Source organism: Halichoerus grypus, chromosome 6, assembly GCF_964656455.1.
Source record: "Halichoerus grypus chromosome 6, mHalGry1.hap1.1, whole genome shotgun sequence".
Taxonomy (NCBI): domain Eukaryota; kingdom Metazoa; phylum Chordata; class Mammalia; order Carnivora; family Phocidae; genus Halichoerus; species Halichoerus grypus.
In genome coordinates, this window is record NC_135717.1 from 173,752,773 (window position 1) to 173,773,562 (window position 20,790).

The following is a 20,790-nucleotide window of genomic DNA, read 5'->3' on the forward strand; positions in this document are numbered from 1 at the left end:
CCCGGCGTCCGTGTGAACATCCGGATCACGGGCTCTTAAGGACCAATGAGCGAAAGCACCGTGAGCCAGGGGGCGGGGTATCATGGCTCCCGCCAGTGCGCCGCGTCCGGGGACTTGTGGGTGTTACGCTGACTGACAGCTCCGCTACCGCGGGCCCGCCCTCTGCCCTCGCCAGCCGAGCCGTGGTCAGGCCCGGGGAGCTCTGCGAGGGGGCGGCCGGAGAGGGAGCCATGGGGACAGTGCACGCCCGGGTAAGAGGCCCAGCGACCGGCGGGCCGCGTGACCTCTGGGCGGGCGCCGCGGGGAGACGCTCTCGCGGCTGCGCCCGGGGTTCCCCCGGTAAGGGGGCGCCGAGGACGGCGGGGCCTGGAGGCCTCGTGGGGGAGGCCGCAGAGACGCTGCCGGCGGGTCCCGCAGACCTCCGAGCAGGAAACCGGTACCCAGAAGGGGGACGTGACTTGCCCAAGGTCACTCAGCGAGGCGGTGGCCAGAAAGGACTAGCGCACTTTCCGTGGTGACCCGGAGCGGAGTCATAAGTTTTCCTCTCCGCGAGTTGACTTCTCTAGCCTCCGCCGTTTCAGGCGTCTTCTGTCCTTACCGGTCACCTTCTCCAGTCCCCCGCTCAGCCCCTGCTGGGGTCATGAGGGACCCCTAGAGCACCAGGTATCCTTGGAAGACCCAGACCCGTCTAGGACCCCTCCTTTCCCCTGCTCACGGTGCAGAGACAGAAGCTCTCCACGCTTTAGTTACTCCTTTTAAAGTGGCAGCAGTAATAGCGCTTACCAGTTGTGAGAGTTAAGACACAGCAGGTGAAAGTACTTGCTTGGGTGCTTGGCGCGTCCTCACTGCTGGCCAGACTGCTCTCCTTTGTCGTCATCTTAACTGAGGGCCAGAGAATGAATGGTTTGTCCGAGGTCACACTTGTTAGAGCCTCCGAATGTTCCCAAACTGAGACCTCCTGAGTCCCACTCCTCCGCATTACTTTTCTACTACAACATGGACTGTTTTCACTTGTCCTGCTCAGGAGTTTTCAGGAGCTTCCCAAAGGATTTAGCACAGACCCCTCAGCTTGGCATGGGCAGTTGAACTTCACTCCGCTTCACAGATCATTCAAATGAAACACAGTAGCTGTTCTGACACACTCCTTGCACTGTACCTTGTCCAGCAGCTCCTCACTCCCCCACCCCCAGGCCCGTCATCAGCCATGGAAATAGCCCCATCTTTTAGAGCTCAGTTCCAGTCACTTCCTACTTCAACCTCCTCCTTATCTGCCTTCATTTGGATGTGCTGATAACTTCCTTGAAGTTTTTCCTCTGGCGCCTGTTTTAGCTCTGTTTGGATTTTTCTCTTACTCCTTTCCAGTCTCCGTTTGTAGATATTACAGTAGGAGCTGGATCTTCCTTGGTTTGCATCCCATGTAGCATCTTCAACAAAGTAGGCATTCATTCCGTTATTTCTGTAACATTTCCCATTGGTCTACTACGTGCCTGGTGTGGCTTCTTAGGGTTACAGAAAAAAACCAAAAAATCTTTGTTTTTATTGAGCTCTTTCGGTGCTAAAATCGCTGCTTTGATTAATATGTTGGCAAAAAATATTCTTTAATTTGAACTTTCAGCCCACTAGCCAGTGTTACTTGAATGCTTTGGTCAGGATTCACAGTAAGAAAACATTTTATATTTGCCGTCTAGTACCCTCCTCATGCATATGTGAAGCAAAAATTTTGTGAAACAATATTTACCATGAATATCTGTTATGTTTTCTTATATTTTCTATTTGATTTCAGCCTGTATCACTTTAAAGGTGCTGTTCATAACTCATTAAATTGATTGCATGTTCTATCCCTTCAGTTAGCACTGCCTTGCACGGTACCTGGATCATGGCGTTCAAGAAAACTTGCTGGGGGCGCCTGGGTGGCTCAGTCGGTGAAGTATCTGCCTTTAGCTTAGGTCATGATCCAGGGTCTTGGAATGGAGCCCTAGTCAGGCTCCCTGCTCAGCGGGGAGTCTGCTACTCCCTCTCCCTCTTCTGCCCTTCCCACCTTGTGCGCGAGCACGCTCTCAAATCTCAAATCTCAAATAAATAAATAAATAAAATCTTTAAAAAAAAAAAAAGAAAACTTGCCGACTGGTAGGCTGAGCTGATGAAAGGATAGAGCTAGATCCAAATATTTATTTTAATTCATTTCACCAAATACTTACCCGTACCTGCTCTTCCAGACACTGGAATGTAAGTTTATGAAGGTGAGGATCTTGTATGTGCTTGCCACATGATACGTTCTTAATATTTGGTGAATGAATGAATCTCTATTAGTAAGGCCGTTATTTTAGGACATCAAACTTTGGTGGAACTGTGAAATCATAAAGACATCATCTCTTAAAGTTTGAATTTCTTTTTTTTTTTTTAAGATTTTATTTATTTATTTACAGAGAGAGAGACAGCGAGAGAGGGAACACAAGCAGGGGGAGTGGGAGAGGGAGAAGCAGGCTTCCCACGGAGCAGGGAGTCCGATGCGGGGCTCCATCCCAGGACCCTGGGATCATGACCTGAGCCAAAGGCAGACACTCAACTGACTGAGCCACCCAGGTGCCCTAAAGTTTGAATTTCTGATTAAAGTATACAAGTGGGCATGGCAGATCCTTAGTGAGCCTTATTTCATGCTTTGAAATTTTAGGAACTGTAATGGGATTTTTTTAGTATTGTGGAATATAAACCTTGTGCCCAGATAAAGCATAAATAGAATGAATATGTGCTTATGTTCCTAACCGTAGTACATACTCTGCATACAGATTTAGCACAAATTTAATATACTTTTTTACACTATGTAAACTTAAATGCAGGAAGCATATTCGTGAAATGGTGCAGGTAAAAAGTTACTTTTTAAAAATTTGTTAATATTTTGAGAGATTAGAGTAATGATTCTTTTTTTATAATATTACACCACAAAAATGAAAAGATGATACGAAACAAATGATAAATTCTTTGCCCAGTATTATCTTCCCTATTTACTTAAGGAAATATTCCGCTTTAACCACTGTGAGGCAAGGACCTGGTCTGTCTTGCTCACTGCTGCATCCCCACCTGTCAGCCCAGTGCTCGGCATGCAGTAGTAGGAACTTCCAGTGTCGAGAGGTGTCCCAGCACACGAGGGACTGATTCTGCCTGAAGAAGCCAGGGATGGCTCACAGAGATGACATTTAAGGCAGATCATTTTAGGGAGGAAGTTGTACCGGGCAGAGAGAATGAGGTGTGCACCAACATGCATGTGAGGGTCAGGGGAGTTGTGCAGGTTGAACTTGGAGATGTGGGCCTTAGGGTGGGGTTCCTCATGTGTCCTGCTAAGGGATCTAGTTGGATTCTATACCTCTAGGCACTCTCGAGGGCCATCACAGTCTTTTAGAGCCGGAGTGGGAAAGAGGACACATCAGGTCATTACCTTTCCAGACAACCAGTGACGTTATGGAGGAAGTACTGATGAGTCTGTCGAGTGTATCTGGGGAAAGGGGAGAAGGTCCCAGAGTCTCCATTGCTGCACATACTGCAGGTGTCAGACACGTCTGTGCGCTCCGAAAGCACTTATTTGCAGGGAATTGGAGTAAGGAAGCAGCCAGATACTGGTTAGGGCAGTTTTCCCCAAACTTGCATATTTGTACAATTGCCTGGTCCCACACTAGGCCTTCTGAATCCATTTCCAGGAGTGTCTGGGAATCCCTGTATTTAAGCAAGCATGTACGTAACATATGATATCATACATGTGTTATTATAAATTCTATTATATTGACACATTCTCCCTGGAAGTACTGTACCAGCCACAGCCTCTGGAATCCTTATTCAGAAGTTGCTTTAATGCTTTTGAGATGAGAGGTCAGTTCAGACTGTAGAAAGTGACTGCCTTCTGGCACAGTTTATGAATATTCACAGTTTCTTTTAATGTGTTAATGAGGCTTTCAGGGTACGGAGAAATAGGTTTTAGTAATTTGATTTGTCAGTATAGTTATCCTAGAACATATCCAATTTTGTTTTAAAAAATTAGAATACTTTCTAAAACAAAAAAGCAATTTTTTTCTTTTCTTTGATGTCTTTTTTTTTTTTTTAAGATTTATGTATTTATTTGAGAGAGAGGGAGCAGGGGGAGGGGCAGAGGGAGAGGGAGAGAGAATCTCAAGCAGACACCCCGCTGAGAGCAGAACCCAACACCGGGCTCGATCTCATGACCCTGAGATCATGACCTGAGCCGAAATCAGGAGTTGGATGCTTAATCAACTGAGCCACCCAGGTACCCCTTTTGATAAATGTCTTTGTGGCACCTTAGTTTTTAACTTTTTTTTTTTCCTTCAAATGGGCCTTAGGTGTATAGATCCAAACAGCCATAGTCCCAGAGACCTCAGTTAATGACACTGTCATCATAGGTTCATGCCTGCCCCTTTCAGTTATTTTTCATCTTTATTTTATTTATTAGTAATACACTGGACACTGTGGAGGGAGCTCACAACCAATCCAGGATTTGTATATCAACAGTACTTACATCTGTCCTTTGCTTCCCAGCCTCCACTCCACAGAGGGAAGCACGGTACTGAGCTTCCTGGAGCACCATCTAAAGACAAAATGCAAAGATTTTTGTTTTTTTATGTAAGCTTATTATTTATCTGTGTTTTCTCCCTCCGTTTTAGAGTTTGGAGCCTCTTCCAGCTAATGGACCTGATTTTGGAGCATTAGGAGAAGAGGCTGAGTTTGTTGAAGTTGAACCTGAAGCCAAACAGGAGATTCTTGAAAACAAAGATGTGAGTTTCTGCTGAAGGGCTTGATGCGGTTCCTGCTGGAGACATTCGCTTCCCTAGACCCCCAGGGAGACAGAAGGATTAACCTGTCTCATTGCCTTCATTTAAGAAGACCTGGTAGCCAACTACGTTTTAGAAAGGCTGGCGACTTTTAGAAAAGTAGTTTCTGGTTTTAGAGAAAGCCGTTTATTTATGTGGGAAGCTTAAACAAACGTATTTTTGTATTTAAGTTATCAAGAAAAAACAAAGTATTTCACGGACAAACTCAAATTATAATTAAGTTTATACTGTGTCCAGAAAAAAGAGTGAAACTTTTCCTAAGCTTTGTTGCCTTTGAAATTTAAATCCAGCTGAAAGAAGTGTAAGCACATTTTCAGTGGTTGTGTAATTAAGAACTTCTGCAGTATTCTGATTACTTTCAGATATGCATTTCCCTAATACTCCTGATTATCCCTGCTTTCTTTTCTCTGTTACTCATTACCATCTACTATATATGTCGCCTATTTCTACCCTCGTTAGAAGGTAAGCTCCATTGAGTCAGGAATTTATGTCTTGTTCACTGCTATATCCTCAGTATTTAGAATAATACCTGGCTGTTAGGTGATTGGTGCATTGTTATTGAATGAATTAATTAAATAAGCTTTTACAGATAATAAGGTAAGAGGCTCTGAGCCAGCATTTATCATGTTTACTGAAATATGCAGAAGCTCTCTAGCAAGATGCACAGTTATTAAATTGGGAGTCACAGCATCAGCCAGGGGCCAGTGCTCTGGGAGCACGCTGGGAAGGCTATATGGGGGACCTCTGTGGCCTGCTTGGGTTTAGGACTGTCGTGGTCCTTGGTCATCCAGCTACAGAGACCTTGTAAGTCTCAGTCACAGCAAGTACAGACCTGGCAAAGGATAGGCTCAGGTAACCAGTTTTTTTCAAAAGGCAGGAAAATAAATGAAGTCTGGAATTAAGAAGTATGGATCATTAAACTTGAAAAAAAAAATCCTTGGTTTAATTGTCAGACATTTGTCTTTAGCCTTGATGCCTACTTTCTTGTCCGGTATCATACTTAATAATCCGTGTCCCTGCAAAAGAATGAAACTGGACCACTTTCTTACACCATACACAAAAAATAAACTCAAAATGGATTAAGGACCTAAATGTGAGACCTGAAGCCATTAAAATCCTAGAATAGAGCACAGGCAGTAATTTCTCTGACATCAGCCATAACAAATTTTTTCTAGATAGGTCCCCTGAAGTAAGAGAAATAAAAGTAAATATAAGCTACTGGGACTGCATCAAAATAAAAAGCTTCTGCATGGTGAAGGAAACAGTCAACAAACGTAAAAGGCAGCCTACTGAAGGGGAGAAGTTATTTGCAAATGACATATCCATTAAAGGGTTAGTATCCAAAATACGTAAAGAACTTACACGACTCAACACCAAAAAAACAAATAATCCAATTAGAAAATGGGCAGAAGACATGAATAGATACTTCTCCAAAGAAGACCTACAGATGGCCAGTGGACACATGAAAAGATGCTCCACATCACTCATCATCAGGGACATGCAAATCAAAACCACAATGAGATATCACTTCACACCTGTCACAGTGGCTAAAATCAACAATACAAGAAACAACAGGTGTTGGCGAGGATGCGGAGAAAGGGCACTGTTGGTGGGAGTGCAAACTGGTGAAGCCACTGTGGAAAAAATTAGAAATACCCTATGATCCAGTAATTCCACTGCTGGCATTTCCCCAAAGAATATGAAAACCCTAATTTGAAATGATTCCACCCCGATGTTTGTTGCAGCATTATCTACAATAGCCAAACTATGGAAGCAGCCCAAGTGTCCATAGACTGATGAATGTATAAAGATGTGGTATAGATACATAATGGAATGTTACTCAGTCATAAAAAAGAACGAAACCTTGCCATTTGCAATGACATGGATGGAGCTGAGAGTATGATGCTGAGTGAAATAAGTCAGTCAGAGAAAGACAAATGCCATATGATTTCACTCATATGTAGAATTTAAGAAACAAAACAGACAAAGAAAAAAAGACAAACCAAGAAACAGATTCTTAACTACAGAGAACAAACTGGTGGTCACCAGAGGGGAGGCCGGTGGGGGGTGGAGGAAACAGGTGATGGGGATGAAGAGTACATTTGTCCTGATGAGCATGGTGTAATGTATAGAATTGTCGGATCACTAAATTATACACCTGAAACTAATTGAACATTGTATGTCATCTACACTGGAATTAAAACAAAAGAAGACCAGCATTTAAAACCTAAAAAAAAAAAATAATGATAATCCATGTCCCTTCGTCACATTTAGGTGGTTGTTCAACATGTTCATTTTGATGGACTTGGAAGAACTAAAGATGATATCATCATATGTGAAATTGGAGATGTTTTTAAGGCGAAAAACCTTATCGAGGCAAGTAGTCTCCCTGCTTGGCATAGTTTCCATTCCCTTCTAAAGAACCTACAAATCTGTCTCAAAGCCCCGAGCTCCCGCCCCAGCCTCTCCGCTGATAACCTTGCCTCCTACCCTGAAGGGAGCCTCAGTGCCCCCAAGCCGAGCCCCCTACCCCGGTTCCCTGGGTGCCTCCCAAAAACCTAACCTGTGTTTGCTTTCGCCCTTCCCTCTAGCCTCTCTTCCCGCAGAGGCTGGTCCATACGTGTGTTCTTCACAAGCACCAGCACTGTGATAGGAGCGGACCACGTTGCTTGCTGACTCCCTCCCTGGCACCCCACTTAGCGCTCTAGCATGCTCTCGTGGGGTGGGTGCTCTGTCGTTACCCACTCCTGCTGTCTCCTTGGGGCACTTGCTCCATTTATCTACCATCTCCATCCTCTCCTTGGTCGTTGCCTTCTGTCCTTCTGCCCTTGGAGCCACGTTGGAGGCAGAGTCCCCACCAGCCTCCTGGAGGCCAGGTTCAGGCAGCCCCTGTCAGTACCCACATTCCTTAATCTTTAGACAGTGTTTGACCATTCCCACTTTAAAGAAAATTGCTATTTTTTTTTTTAAGATTTTATTTATTTGACAGAGACACAGCGAGAGAGGGAACACAAGCAGGGGGAGTGGGAGAGGGAGAAGCAGGCTTCTTGCAGAGCAGGGAGCCCAACGTGGGGCTCGATCCCAGGACCCTGGGATCATGACCTGAGCCGAAAGCAGACGCTTAACAACTGAGCCACCCAGGCGGCCCGAAAATTGCTATTTTTTTAAAAAAAGATTAATATATAAGCACAATCTTAAAAAAGCATCAAACCATCTGGTGGTACGGAGGATACTGAACTGAAAGGTAGGCACTTCCCTCCCCACTGGCCCAGTGTCACTCCCCAGCGGTCAGCAGGCTGTCCGGTGTGTGTCACGCACATGGAGACACAATAACCCCATTCCCCACGTTTTCCTGCACCTTTCATTTTTGATACTATATGGAGATCTGTTGCATTAACACATTTAAAATTCTTGCCCACCTGTCAGGTGAACTACCCTGTGTCCTTGTTTTCATTGGGGCTTTTTCCCAGTGAATGAGACTGAGCACCTTTCCCAGGTTTACTGGCCATTCATGTATTTTGTGAATTACCTGTTGGTGTCTCCCATTTCCCATTGGATTGTTAGGTTTTGTTAATTTACAAGGGCTCCTGGCATAGGACAGAAGTGATCTCTGTCACTGACACGAATACATTTCTCTTGTTCTGTTGTCTTTTGAGATTGTTTTTATCTTCCCTCTTTCTCAACATTTTCTCTCCCCCTGATTTCCACGGATCCCACACTCTCCTGGGCTGCTTGCCCCTCTCCTCACGTTCACTTTAGGCTGCACTGTCAGCTTCTTTCTCTGTGACCGTCCTTATGTGTTGCTTTTCCATGAGGATTGTCTGCTGGGGGCTCTCAACCACACCCGTGGTCTCACTACAGCCTGCGTGGTAGGGCCCCCCACTTCTACTTCTTGCCAGGCCTCTGTTGAGCTTTAGGCTCGAATATGCACCTGCCTGCTAAGCATTTCCTCATGGGATTGCCACAAACATCTCCAGCCCTGTGTGGCCAGAGACGGAACTCATCGTCCCTTTCCCCCCAGCCCCTGCTGGCCCTTCCTTCTCTGTCTCTGACTTCTCAGTGGTTTCTCTAATGGTACCCAGAAGCGCTTAACCCAGAGCGGAAAGTTGGTATAGTCTCTTCTCTCTCCTGCCCTCCGTCCAGTCAGTGACCGTCCTCGGGCTCCGCGTGTGATGTGTGCGTAGTCTGTCCTCCCCCAGCACCGTGACCCGTGCTCAACAGCTGCCCTCCCAGGCCCCGGGGCTGCTGTGAGCAGCTCCTCCTGCCTCCCTCCGCCCCTTTTTCTTTCTCCATGTTCATCCACACTATCAGTTGTCTCTCCTGAGGAAATTCTACCCTGTCTGTCCCCGGCTGGAAGCTCCGAAGTCAGTCCCCTTTTACCTGCAGGACAGGCTCTCAACCATGCGTGTTATGAGTCCTGCCCTACTCTGCTCCCCGAGAGCCTTCCTGCCCTGCCCTTCTACTTCCGCCTGTCCCTCCAGCAGGAGAGGACTGCTGGCCTCAGAAAACACCGCTGTCAACATTGAAGAAAGAAAAAAGCAGACAGTGGTTAGAAAACACGAGCAACACAAAAAGGCACACAACGTGGTCTCCCTTGCACCAAACACAACCACTGTGACGACAGATCGTCATCCCTCCGAGGAGTCCTGCCGGGCGGGGTGCATTTTGACTAGTTTTTTTTGTTTGTTCGTCTCTGTGAAAGGGATCGTGTCAATGCACCTGCTTTCTGTCCTCGTTCGGGGTTTGCTCTTCTGAACGGGGCTTTGTTGTTGCTCCCTGAGTGCTGTCCGTCCCCTTCACGTGTCCAGTCTCCGTGGGGCCGCCTTGCCAGTGACTCAGCAGCAGTGCTAAACCCCCAGGCCGGTCAGACGGCCACCAGCTGCGCTCCTGTCCTAGAGGGAGACCTTCTCTTTTTGTCTTCTCTCACAGGTGATGCGGAAATCTCACGAAGCTCGAGAAAAACTGCTTCGCCTAGGAATATTTAGACAAGTGGATGTTCTGATTGATACGTGTCAAGGTACGTGCTGTGGCGTAGTTCCCTCCTTATCCCTCCCATCCATCCTGCAGGATCACAAAAGCTGAACGTGTGGCCAGACAGATAGCATCTGGAGCGTTATCACGCACAAAGGTCTTGGTAGTTCACGGTCCCAGGGGGGTAATTGGAATTTTTTTTTTTTAATGTCAGGCTGGGGGAGGACAGGTGAACTTTGAAGATACTGTCACCTGAACCGGTGGATGGTGCAGGCGTTCTAGGGAGGATCCCAAGGGAGGTCAGCCAGGCTTCGTTCGGGATAGCTCAGCCCAACCGGTGTCCAAATGGGCTCTTGGCAGACGGGCTCCATCTAAATGTGTGCTTTCAGCGGGAGGGCACCAGGCCTCAGATTTCACTTTCAGTTTTTGCTCATTTGCTTGTTTGCTGCTTGACATCGCACAAGTCTGCCAGCTTAGTCAACGTGTACTCTTTGGTGGATGAGCACCTGCTGGCAGGCCCTGTGCTGGGTACCAGGGAGAGGCCAGCAGCGAGCAACGCATAGTCTCCTTCCGAAGGAGCTTCCGGGCCAGCAGAGCAGGTCAGGGGCCGTGGGGGGGGACAGCCAGCCCTTCCTGCCCCCTCAGTGAGAGTAGTGACACAGCTGTACCCAGGCGAAGCTCTGTGGTGAGCATGTGTGTGCAGGATCCCACTGAATCCTCACCCACGCCCGGGGAAGTGACTGGCGTTATTTTAGAAAAGATGTTTCCCAGCTAAGGAAACCAAGGCTCAGAGAGGTTTAGCTTGCCCCAGGTCAGACAAGTGAGTGACAGGAGTGGCCCGTCCGCTACTCTGGAGTGCTTTTCTTGGGGGCACGTCTGGTTGGCAGCATTTCACCTTAGCGCTCTCCTGCCTGCCGTCGACGTGCCGTGCGTGTGGTCCGCGGGGGCGCTTCTGTGGGGTGCTCCATCCCGGCGGCGGTTAGCATTACCTGGGAACTCGTGAGAAGGAACGGTTGGGGAAGTAAAGCCCTCCATGATTCTGTGACGGGGGTGCCCGCCGTCATCCATGTGTCAGACCCTGTAGAAGGTACAGCAGCAAGGACGAGCCGTGCAGACCACACTGTGGTTCCTGCTGAGGCCTCGCTGTGGGTTTGTGACTTGTGACAAACGTTACCACGCTGATGTAAGATGACTGCAGGTGGAGATGCGTGCGGGTGGGGGTAGGCTCTACGGGAACTCTCCACTTTGTGCTCGATTTTTCCATAAACCTAAAGCCGCTCTAAACAGGAAAGCCTCTTAATTAAATTTTAAAAAAATGGTGCCAGGGCTCCGGCCTGGGCTGAGTCTGGGTATCGAGGAGCCGGCATTGAGGCAGCTCAACTGCCCCGCCGGGGTTGTGGGGTCAGCCCTGCCTTTCTGTGAGAGACCCCCAGTCCTTTGCAGAGCTCAGCCCTGCCCCCCAGCACCCTGGGGCCTGTGGTGGGTGCCAGGGCAGCTGCCGCGGACTCGGGCCCTCATCATCCCACAGCCACTGCACCCCTGGCTCACGGAAAGACAGGGACCGTCACCTCTGAACTTGCATTGAGTTTGTTGCTTCTCTTTTGGGGTTACTAGAGTCCCTCTTGTCACAAGAATTCTGTTTTAATGGCAGTTGAATTGCTGCCTCAAGTATCCTCAAGGACTCCCTAGGAGGAGAAGAAATGCCCTTAGCAGATAGCATGCACTTAAGCAAATATCGCTGCTCGCAGTTCCCTCCTTGTAGCATCTGACTTGTTTGGTATCTTCTACCACAGGAACTAGACGCAGGTTCTTAGGTGCAAAGGTATATTGTGATTTTGTGGTGGACTGTTCTTGAACTTTAAAATAGACGGTGTGTTTGTCAAATGAAATGAACCTTCAAATGGCTTTTTGTCTTTTTTAGCAGCAGGACCTAAAATAAAACCGCATGTTCGAGCTGTCTTACTGTTCAATATTTTTTGTGTACGTAGGTGATGATGCGCTTCCAAATGGGTTAGACGTTACCTTTGAAGTAACTGAATTAAGGAGATTAACGGGCAGTTACAACACCATGGTTGGGAACAACGAAGGCAGTATGGTATGATGGACATCCTACTAGCAGAACTCCCAATAATGAGCCTTTAAATGTGACTGTTCTCAAAACTGATGGTGGTTTCAAGACTCACACACCTTCATCTCTAGGCTAGCTGATGGTGTCTCACTGATGTTCCTAGAACTGACTATAGTATGTTTTACTTTTTCGTTTAATTTAAATTCCAGCGAACACACAGTGGTAGCTGAGTTTCAAGTGTACAGGAGAGCGATTCACCACTTGCACACATCACCCAGTGCTCATCACGACGAGTACCCTCCTCAGCCCCCTCCCCTGTTTCACCCCATCCCGACTGTAGTATGTTTCAGATTGTTTGAAAACAGTAGGTAACATCCATCAGTGGTTAATTAGGAGTGATTTGGAGAATGTTTGTATTAAGTTTCTTGTTCAAATTCCCCTGAATTCCCAATCTGTACAGTTGATTTCCCTGGCTTTGCAGTCAGCAAGTGAGCCTGCCCCTCACCATCAGACAGAAGGGGACGGGGGCGGCATATCCACTCAGCAAAGGTACATTTTTAAAGAGGAAAGGCCAGATCTGTAGTCTGCGGTTTTGTCCTGGGTTTATGAGGCTCCCTTTGCCAGCAGAGTCTTTCTTAACAGTTACCCTTCCTTCCGTGTAAACCACCTCTGATTTTCTCTTCCTCCTAGGTGCTTGGCCTCAAACTCCCTAATCTTCTAGGCCGTGCAGAAAAGGTGACTTTTCAGTTTTCCTATGGAACCAAAGAGACTTCGTATGGCCTGTCCTTCTTCAAACCACGGCCCGGAAACTTCGAGAGAAAGTAGGAAGCCAACAGACGATTGAGTACAGTGGCCTGGTTATAAGTTAAAGTAGATGCGTTGGTTGTGAACAGACACTTGGCTGAAGCAGCTCGCCCTTGTGTGGTGGTCACAAGGCGCTGCAGCTTTCCTCGTGGCAATGAGCCCCGGAAGTGTATTTTTAGATCTATTGATTTAAATGTGTACGAGTTATCATCACTGAGCGTCTAAAGCTCTGTCCCATTGTCTCCTAGCTTCTCTGTAAACTTATATAAAGTTACTGGCCAGTTCCCTTGGAGCTCACTTCGGGAGACAGACAGAGGAGTGTCTGCCGAGTACAGTGTGAGTAGCCTTTCGTCCCTCCCTCTGTGCACTTGAGTGAGAACAAGGCCTATTTCGCTGATCGCTAGAGTCAGCAAGAGGGGGCGGGCCAGGGCGGGCAGGCCTGTCTGCGGTCTGGCGCTTGGAGTGCGGGCCTCGTGGCCGGGGTCACCCTCTGCCCTTCGCCCTGCTGTGGGGTGCTTCCTGGCTGGCGCCTTCCTGCGATGCCCTGTGTTTGTCCTTCCTCGTGTGTGCTGAGGTCCATAGCTTCTGGCAGCCAGCAAGGTCACCGCGGGTTACTGAAAGCTTTCCTCGTTGGTGGGCACTTACATACTTCTAGCAGGATCTGACGTAATGCAGCAGATGGAATTCCTACCATTTGACCACCTTTTGGCTTTACGATGACCCCTGCCCTCTCTCCCTGTCTACACCGTGCGGGCTCCCCTCCTGTTCCGGGCTCGGTTCACGAGGGAAGAGTGGACACCCAACGTGAGCGCGGTCTGTAGGCCAGCAGCATGGCCTCACCTGGGAGCTGGTTAGAAATGCAAGTTCCTGGGCCCCGCCTGCCCGCTGAACCAGCGTCTCGGGGAGGACGGCTGGCACGTTCTCTCCATCCGCGCCCCGGCAGCTCTGGTCCGGGACCCGTGCTGGAACCCTGCGGTCGGTGCCTTGAGGCACTGGAGACACTGGCCGCTTGCATTCCTCAGCCTCGCGGGCAGACCAGGGGCACGAAGCCCCCAGCACGGAGTGGGGCCAGCGGCCCCTGGCTCTGGATGCGACGTGAGCGCTTGCAGTTCCATGTTCAGTTCTCCGTGTGGCCCCCTCTCCGCGTCTGCTGGGAGTAGCCCTGGGACGCCTTCCTGCCCTGGGTGGGCTGGGGGGGTGCCCAGCTGGCACTGCCCTCCCAGCCCCTGTCCGGCAGCAGCTCTCCAGAGGCCACCGGCGGTGAGCCCTGGTGTGCGGGTTCCTCCCCATCTCTCTCCCGTGTGCCCCTTTTATCACTTTTTTCTAAGCCTTTTTTATTTATTTTATTTTTTATTTTTTAAAAGATTTTATTTATTTATTTGACAGAGAGAGACACAGCGAGAGAGGGAACACAAGCAGGGGGAGTGGGAGAGGGAGAAGTAGGCCTCGGGCTGAGCAAGGAGCCCGATGCGGGGCTCGATCCCAGGACCCTGGGATCATGACCCGAGCCAAAGGCAGACGCTCAACGACTGAGCCACCCAGGTGCCCCTCTAAGCCTCTTTTAAAGAGCAGGTTCTTAGGAGACTTAGAGGTAGCTGGTTTAGCCCCAAGGCATAGCAGGGGTGAAGGCCATCTCTGTTGGACGAGGCCTTTGGGGAGGTGCATGGCAGAGGGGCCAGGGGAACGGGAGGGACAGAGGACTGGGAGCTGGTGGCCCTGGGCTTGAGAGATGAGCTCCTGGAGGAAAAGGGCACCATCTGGCCCCTGCCTCATCCTCCTGACCGTGAACACAGAGACATAGATGTGTCTCCTCTGGGCGGTCGTGTTTCTCTGGGTAGGAGCTGCCTTATGAGGAAGGAAGGAATGATTTAGGCCAGCCGTGCACCTTCCTCAGGCATTTGGGGGAGTAGCTGAGTCTCATGTGGCCCTACGTGCGGAAATGGCAGGGCTGCCCTGGATCCTGGCTGCTTGATACCGTGCCTTGTGGATGCTCGATGAGAACCAGAGTTGAGGCGGGTGGCCCCAAGTTCTCACCCTGGGAGCCAGGCCTGGGGCTACGGGGAATGCCCAGCGAAAGACCGTGCCGGGAATGTGAAGTGACCTGGCTTACTTGTAGGAGTCACATCATTGTCACACTGCCTGAGGCCACTAGACAGTGTTCACTGTTCCAGAGCAACCTGGGTGTCTCTCTATGATGGGGACCTGAGATGGGTGGGCCTGACTTTGGGGCCAGAGGGTCGGGGCAAGAGGCAGGTGCTGCTTGCCCAGGGGTCACTTGGCTCAGGCCTCTGGCTGCAGGAAGGATGCTTTTCACTCGTGAGCACCTTCGTCTCCTCCCTCTTCCCCGGGGCCTGATGTGGGTCTCCACCGTCACCCATACTGGCTTTGGACCGGGGACTGGGCCAGGTGGGGCGAGCATCAGGTCATAGAGCCCGGAAAGCAGCCTGTGGGTTACCAAGCTGGGTGCTGAGTGTGGCTTTCTCACAGGGCACCTGTCTCCTTGCTCGGAGCACAGTCCTGCTTTGAGCAGGATCACAGCTCTCTCCCCTTCTCCCTCCCTCCCTCCCTTCCCCACCTTCCTTTTCCTCCCTCCCACACACCGTAAAAACAACAACAACAAAACAGAACAAAACAAAACACGTATCTTAGGTGTTTAATTGGAACAAGATTTCTATGCCTCGTTCTGAGGCCTGATGGGGGACGACTCCCCGTGGGTACAGCACAGAAAGGCTTATTGTGGGCCCCCCCACCCCCACCCCCGTGTCCTTGCAGTTTCCCATATGGAAAACCAACCACACCGTCAAGTGGGAGGGCGTGTGGCGGGAGCTGGGCTGCCTCTCGAGGACGGCGTCCTTTGCTGTCCGGAAGGAAAGTGGGCACTCGCTGAAATCATCTCTTTCGGTAAGGGCTTTCCTCGTTTGACTACGTATTTAGATGCGTTGGGAGAATAGCCTTCGCCAGCAATGGGACAGACCGGAAAGGGTCACGGGTTGGGTGGCTGCTGGCGGCTTTGTGAGTTTCTGGGCACTCGCCCCGAATTACTCTGTTGAAGCATCGTCAGCGGAGATGGGAAGGTGTGCCTGGGAGCCGACTGTGGGATGTGCTTGAAAGCTGGCCGAGTTCACTTAGGTCAGGGTCAAGCTCCTTGAGAGGATGGGCCCAGCGACAGGTCGGCATCTCCCAGCTGGTGACCATGAATTGTCTGCTCCACCCTCTCAGTTCCCTCACCTGTGAATTAGGGACCAGGAGCTGCCTTCCCAGAGGGCTTTTCTGAAGGTGAAGTGATGTGATAGGGCAAGGGGCTGGGCACAGCGCATGGCCTGTGGTCAGCGCTCAGGAAGTACGCCTTCTTACTTGACACGATGGCTTGAAGTGAAATACTGAGATGCACGTTTCTTTCAGCATGCAATGGTCATCGACTCACGGAACTCCTCCATCTTGCCCAGAAGAGGTGCTCTGCTGAAAGTTAACCAGGTAGTATTCCTTTACCTGCATGTGACCTGCTGGCTCTGTGACCTGGGAGGGGAGAGAGTCCCACCCAGTAGGCACATTTTCTATATTGAATGCTTTCCTTTAATTATGGAGATTGTTCTAGAATGGCTTTCAGGGGTGTCGGTCCCATGTGAGGGTCCCAGCTCTGGAACTGCTCCGTGTAGTGCAGTGTTCTGCCCCCACAGAGCGGAGGGGAGATAAAGTTCTGACCTCTGGGATGGGGTCACTCACTAGGCAGGGAGGAAAGTTGAGGCTTGGCTGAGCTAATCCCTTGGTCACCAGTAAGAGACCACCTCAAGGCAGGGAGGGTAACTCCTACACCTGAGGGTCCCCGGGGTGGATGCCAACAGGGGGGCGCACTGTTGCGCTGTCTGCCTGATCTTCAGGATCAGAGGACCAACTAGAAATCAGATTTTTACATCAAATATGCCCAATTGTGCAAGATTGGCTAATTCTTTTTTTCAAACACTGAGTAGGCCAAACAAGCCATATCACGCAGCAGAATGTGTCCGTGGCCAGTGTTTCTCCCCACGTACAGGAGTAACATAACATAACATAACATAACATATTCTGCGCAGTCAGTATGTTTGAGGATTCTGTGTTATGTCAGTCCCCTGGTACCATCTAGAACAACTAGAATAACAGCTAGAATGGAGCTTCTAGGGGACAGACAGAAGCGATCTGCCTTTTTAAAAATACAGAACAACAAAAGTAAATAGTACTTGGAGTGACATGGTTTTGGAGCTGGTGTAATGAGTCTGTTTGCTCTATTTCACATGCGGATCCTTCGCCAACAGGAGCTGGCCGGCTACACTGGAGGGGACGTGAGCTTCATAAAAGAAGATTTCGAGCTTCAGTTGAATAAACAACTTTTATTCGATTCAGTGAGTATCCAGCCAGACCGTTCACCTGTATTTTTATCCCTTGTTTTTGGAAACTCAATTCCTGGATAGTAAAAGCATCATCCAGAGGGGAAGCCCAGAACGTTAGTGCTTGAAACTGAAGTGCTCGATCTTTTCAATTTAGCTGGAATTGAGGATACTCTGGGGAGAAGTGATCGTTTCTCTCTTCAAGAGGAACCTGTCAGTCATTTTATGTGGGACCCCAGCAGAGCCCCTTCCCCATTTGTCAGCTCGGGGCCATCATGGAAATGTGTCTGGAGGGCAGAGGAATGCGCTTCCTTTCCCTCTGAGGTCCCTTCCAAAGAAATTCCAAAGCTTCACCTTATTTTGCTGAGTCTGCAGGGCTCTGGGCGCTTCCAGGAATTTCTTTTTAAATCTTTAATCCGGTTTGGTTTGGTTTCTCCTGATTTGCTCAGGAATGAGGAGTAAGTGACCTGATTCTGACTGAGGCAGAGGAACCCCTCGGCTCGTTCTCCAGTCCTCCCAGGGCTGGGGAGACTGGGGACAGCTCTCTGTGCCCCCTTGCGACACACACACCGCCTCTGCCCTTCGCCACCACCAAACTCAGGGCGAGGAGTGAGCTTTAATGAGATGGTACGCGTGTCTACTTCTATAGTCACTTACCACTGCCCCCAGTCAGGCCTGGTGTCATTGCTTCTTGCATGTGGTTCCTGCCTTTCCCCCGCCGCTGCTGGTCCGGAGGCCCCCGCGTTGTCCAGTCGGCGAGCTCCTCCCGGTCCCCTCCCCGGCCCTCGCCACGGCACTCGACGCTGTCCTCACTGGACTCCATCATGACTGTGTCCTCCTTCCACGTGTCCACTTCCTCTTTGCGGGGTCCTTTCGAGGCTTGCTGCACTCCCACCTTGCGAGTGTCCCCCCTAGATTCTCATGGAGGTGTCCTACTCTGCCACTCTCCCCAGAGGATCTCGTTCCGCCCGTGTGCTTGGCGCAGCTCTCCTTCTTGGTGCCAGAGTCACATGCTGCCGGGCGTTTCCACTCTGTTTCTCAGGGACACTTCAAACTCAGCGTGTCTGAAACCAACTATTACTTCCCTCCTGAATCTATACCCCGCACCCGGGCTCCCAGTTCCACTGGCTTGCACAGCTGTTGACCCAGCTGCCCTTGACCTCCCTAACTGCTTGGAGGAGTCCTCACCCTGAAGGCCACTGAGCACCCAGCCCTGCCTCTTCTGCCTGCTCAGTGTCACCCAGATCCCATGCTGCGCTTTCACACCTTGGTTGTGATGTCCCTTTCTGATGAGTGTCGCTCCCCCTTCTCCTCCTCCACGCCGCAGACGTGCTGCTCTTTGTGAGATGCAAGTCTTAACAGTACCGCTGTCCCGCGTGAGGTCGGCACTGTTGGTGTCACACTTAGTCTCCGGGCTCGTCTCTCTCCCCGCTCCCTGTGCTTTGGTTCTGCTCAACTCCTTCTCGTTTCCCGAAAGGACCAGGCTCTCTTACTTCCAGGCACTTGTACTTTGTCCTCTGCTGGCTGTAGGTCCCTTCTTTCAGCTGTTCACTGGCCCCTCGTTCCCTGCCTTTTTAAGACTTGGGCGTATCTCCTGTAGAACTCCTCTGGCCTCCAGACCACGATCGGGGCTCCTGCACTGTGCGTCCAGTTCCTGTGCCTTTCTCTGGGTACCGCTCATCACGCACGCACTCGCCTCCCCATCTGCCCTCCACATCTCTGTTGGCTGCCCAGCACTGCCTGGGCGTTAACAGTACCTCACCACGTAAAACACTGTTCCCACCCCCTCACGTTCTACGTTCTCACATGAAGGGAGACCCACGAGCAAGCACGTGTGTGTACAGTTTAGCAGGTGGCAAGTGTTACGAAGAATTATAAAACAGAGTAAAGTGGCCCAAAGGGGGTGCGGTCCATTGAAGATGGTCGGGAAGGCACCTGGGTGGGGCAGCGCAGCCCAGAACCAAGCCAGGGAGCCAGCTGTAGGCCCCTGGGCAGGAGCTACGGCACGTTCCCGGATGAGCCAGGGGGCTGCCATGACCGGACAGGGTGAGGAGGAGGGACAGCACAGGGAGGACAGGGCTTGGACCAGATGGTAGAGGGCTTTGGGCCCCCTGTTGAAACTAGTTTCTGTCTGGAGGGAGGCCCAGTGTGGCATCACCATCAGGGCAAGTGGGGGTGCCTGTGGGGAAGCAGGAGGGACTGCGGGCCGCTCTCCGGGTCTGCTAGGGTCGGGGGCCGAAGTGAAGGCGCTGCTGCCCCCTGGCCGGACAGTGTGTGTCTCCCACCGGCTCAGCCTCACCCCGCGTGGAAGCGGGGGGCTGCCCTGTGTTGGAACGGAAGCCAAGAGAGCCCTGCCTTGCTCGGGCGTTGGGCTTGGTGTGTGCTTGTGTTTGCTGTGTCTTCATAAAAGTGTCCACAAAACCCCATCAACTGTAGTGCCTCAGCGGCACAGTCCGACGTCCCCAGTCTGCAGCCCCGCGCCCTGACCCAGAGCTCTGCGCAGTACGGTGGCCAGTGTGGACGCTCATTGCGGGGAAGGAGCACCAGAGGTCACGGCTCCCTGCTTGTGTTTCCACAGGTTTTCTCAGCGTCTCTCTGGGGTGGGATGCTGGTGCCCATTGGCGATAAACCATCAAGTATTGCGGACAGGTAAGGAGTAACGAGTGAGTGAGTGACTGGCAGATGCTTTCCTTTGGCTCTTTTTGGTTGGTTCCTTATAAGTTATTTTAGAGAAGCTTAACTGTTTAGGAGAGCCAATATTTCAAATTTTACTTTAGTTTTTATGTTATAGGTAACTTCAAAAAATCCAATATACTTCATACTAATATGTTTTGCTTTTTTGAGGGGGAGGGAATTAACTTTGTAATATGAAAAATCTTAACATTCCCTTTTGAGGATGAAAGAATATAGTTCATTCACATCACAAAAATGCAGAGAAACATTTAAGGAAGTAAAAAAAAAAATCCTGCTCAATGATAAGCAGAGTTAACATTTGGGACTATTTCCTTTGAGTCTGTTACTTGTGGATGTGTGCTTTTGTGCGTGTATATACACGTAAATTTATATACACGTTTGTATTAAGTTGTTGGTATACTGTAATTTGCATACACTTTTATGTTCTCTCTGCTTTTGATTTTTTAATTTTTTAAATTCTGTTTTAAAGATTTTATTTTTAAAGTAATCTCTACATCCAGTGGGGGGCTTGAACCCACAAACCTTAGATCAAGAGTCACGTGTTCCACCCCCTGAGCCAGCCAGGCGCCCCTGTGTTCTCCCCTAAAATGTTTTAAAAAAATACAGAGTAAACCCATTCACCAAGTCATGAGAAATGGTTCAAAAGCTGCATTTTAATTTTTCATTATTTGCATCTCAGTAACCCTGTAAATGTGACTCTGTAAAGTTTTGTTCATTTTATTTTCTGAGGAGAGATTCCTAAATGTGGAAGTACTGTCTCAAAAGAATATGAACATTTTTTAAAGCTTATCAAGAATGTTGCTGGAGACTGCTTTTTAGAAAACTTATAGCAATTTATACTCCTATCAGCAGAGTATGAAATCGTGCTTTTTGGCTTTGAAATACTAATAATTGTTCTTGAGGGCAAGAAACTTTTTTTTTAACCTTGCATTAGTTAAAATGTTTTAGTTTAAACTAGTTTAGCCTAGTTGATGGGAGACAGTTTGGAAGTGTAAAAATTTTTAATTTGTAAGCTCTAGGACCTATCACTTTCATCTCTCTGAATTTAATTTGCAGA

General features: G+C 49.6%; 1 protein-coding gene across 1 annotated transcript in view; it reads left to right on the plus strand.

Moving 5' to 3' along the window:
* Positions 1 to 90: 90 nt before the first annotated feature.
* Positions 91 to 20,790, plus strand: part of SAMM50 (SAMM50 sorting and assembly machinery component) — a 34,644-nt gene continuing 13,944 nt past the window's right edge. Inside the window, exons 1-11 of the mRNA XM_036084054.2 lie at positions 91 to 251; positions 4,668 to 4,778; positions 7,110 to 7,211; positions 9,765 to 9,852; positions 11,795 to 11,901; positions 12,565 to 12,695; positions 12,927 to 13,014; positions 15,451 to 15,579; positions 16,081 to 16,152; positions 16,968 to 17,054; positions 19,618 to 19,688. Of these exons, the coding sequence (XP_035939947.1) occupies positions 231 to 251; positions 4,668 to 4,778; positions 7,110 to 7,211; positions 9,765 to 9,852; positions 11,795 to 11,901; positions 12,565 to 12,695; positions 12,927 to 13,014; positions 15,451 to 15,579; positions 16,081 to 16,152; positions 16,968 to 17,054; positions 19,618 to 19,688 (1,007 nt within the window). The 5' untranslated portion in view covers positions 91 to 230. The remainder of the gene's footprint in view (positions 252 to 4,667; positions 4,779 to 7,109; positions 7,212 to 9,764; positions 9,853 to 11,794; positions 11,902 to 12,564; positions 12,696 to 12,926; positions 13,015 to 15,450; positions 15,580 to 16,080; positions 16,153 to 16,967; positions 17,055 to 19,617; positions 19,689 to 20,790) is intronic.